Below are 1,171 nucleotides of genomic sequence, written 5' to 3' on the forward strand. Positions count from 1 at the left end.
GGTTTGGGGGAGACAGTCGGTTTGGGGGGACGCGGTCGGTTTGGGGGGGGTCGCATTGTTGGCATGGAGCGCGGGTGACCTGTCTCAGGATTGGACGTTGCTGTAGGTCAGGTAAGCGGCCGTCCTCCTGGGTGTGAAGTGTTTCCTGTGGGCAGAAGAGCTGACACTTCTTTGTTGTTGTTGCAGGTGGTCGCCATGGCGAAGGAGGATTTATTGGGGGATGAGCTCTCCCCGGATACCAGAGAAAAGAATTTGGGTTCGCAGGAAATGCTGAGCGATGGCGAGGCGGCGGCGGGGGAAGGTCGGGTGACGCGGCTGTACGCCCGGCGCTGGGTCATGGTCATCCTCTTCAGCTCGTATTCGCTGTGTAACGCCTTCCAGTGGCTCCAGTACGGAATCATCAGCAACATCTTCATCCGCTACTACGGGGTCAGCAGTCTGGCCATCGATTGGCTGTCCATGTCCTACATGTTGGCGTACATCCCGCTCATCTTCCCCGTCGCCTGGCTGCTGGAAACGCGCGGCCTGCGACTCATCGCCCTCACCGGCGCCGGCCTGAACTGCCTGGGCGCCTGGATAAAGACGGGCAGCGCCCGGCCGGACCTCTTTGGCGTGACGCTGTTTGGACAGTTGGTGTGCGCGTCGGCTCAGGTCTTCATCCTGGGAATGCCGTCCCACATTGCGTCCGTGTGGTTCAGCTCCTCCGAGGTCTCCACCGCCTGCTCCCTCGGGGTGTTCGGGAACCAGGTATGTTCGCTGGGGGCCCAGGATAGGGGCCCGGGGTGTGTTGGGGACCCAGGATGGGAGTGTTTGGTGGCCAGGGTGTACTGGGGACCCAGGATAGGAGTGTTCTGGGGGCCCGGGGTGTGCTGGGGACCCAGCCTGGGTGTGTTCGGGGGTGACCTGGGGAGTGCTGGGGACCCAGGATGGGAGTGTTTGGGGGTGACCTGGGGGCCCGGGGTGTGCTGGGGACCCAGGATGGGAGTGTTGGGTGGTGACATGGGGGCCCGGTGTGTGCTGGGGACCCAGGATGGAAGTGTTTGGGGGTCCGGGGTGTATTGGGGACCCAGGGTGGAAGTGTTTGGGGGTCCGGGGTGTATTGGGGACCCAGGGTGGGAGTGTTCGGGATGCTCTCGGGGCCCGGGGTGTGCAGGGGACCCAGTATGGGAGT

General features: G+C 63.5%; 1 protein-coding gene across 1 annotated transcript in view; it reads left to right on the top strand.

Annotated features, from left to right (window-relative positions):
• The first annotated feature begins 195 nt into the window (after positions 1-195).
• The window catches only part of LOC108803925 (feline leukemia virus subgroup C receptor-related protein 2-like), a 3,904-nt gene continuing 2,928 nt past the window's right edge, over positions 196-1,171 (top strand). The window contains exon 1 of the mRNA XM_018575713.1: positions 196-747. Coding sequence (XP_018431215.1) covers positions 196-747 — 552 coding nt within the window. The remainder of the gene's footprint in view (positions 748-1,171) is intronic.

This window comes from Nanorana parkeri, unplaced genomic scaffold (genome assembly GCF_000935625.1).
Source record: "Nanorana parkeri isolate BGI_ZX_2015 unplaced genomic scaffold, ASM93562v1 scaffold4476, whole genome shotgun sequence".
NCBI lineage: Eukaryota > Metazoa > Chordata > Amphibia > Anura > Dicroglossidae > Nanorana > Nanorana parkeri.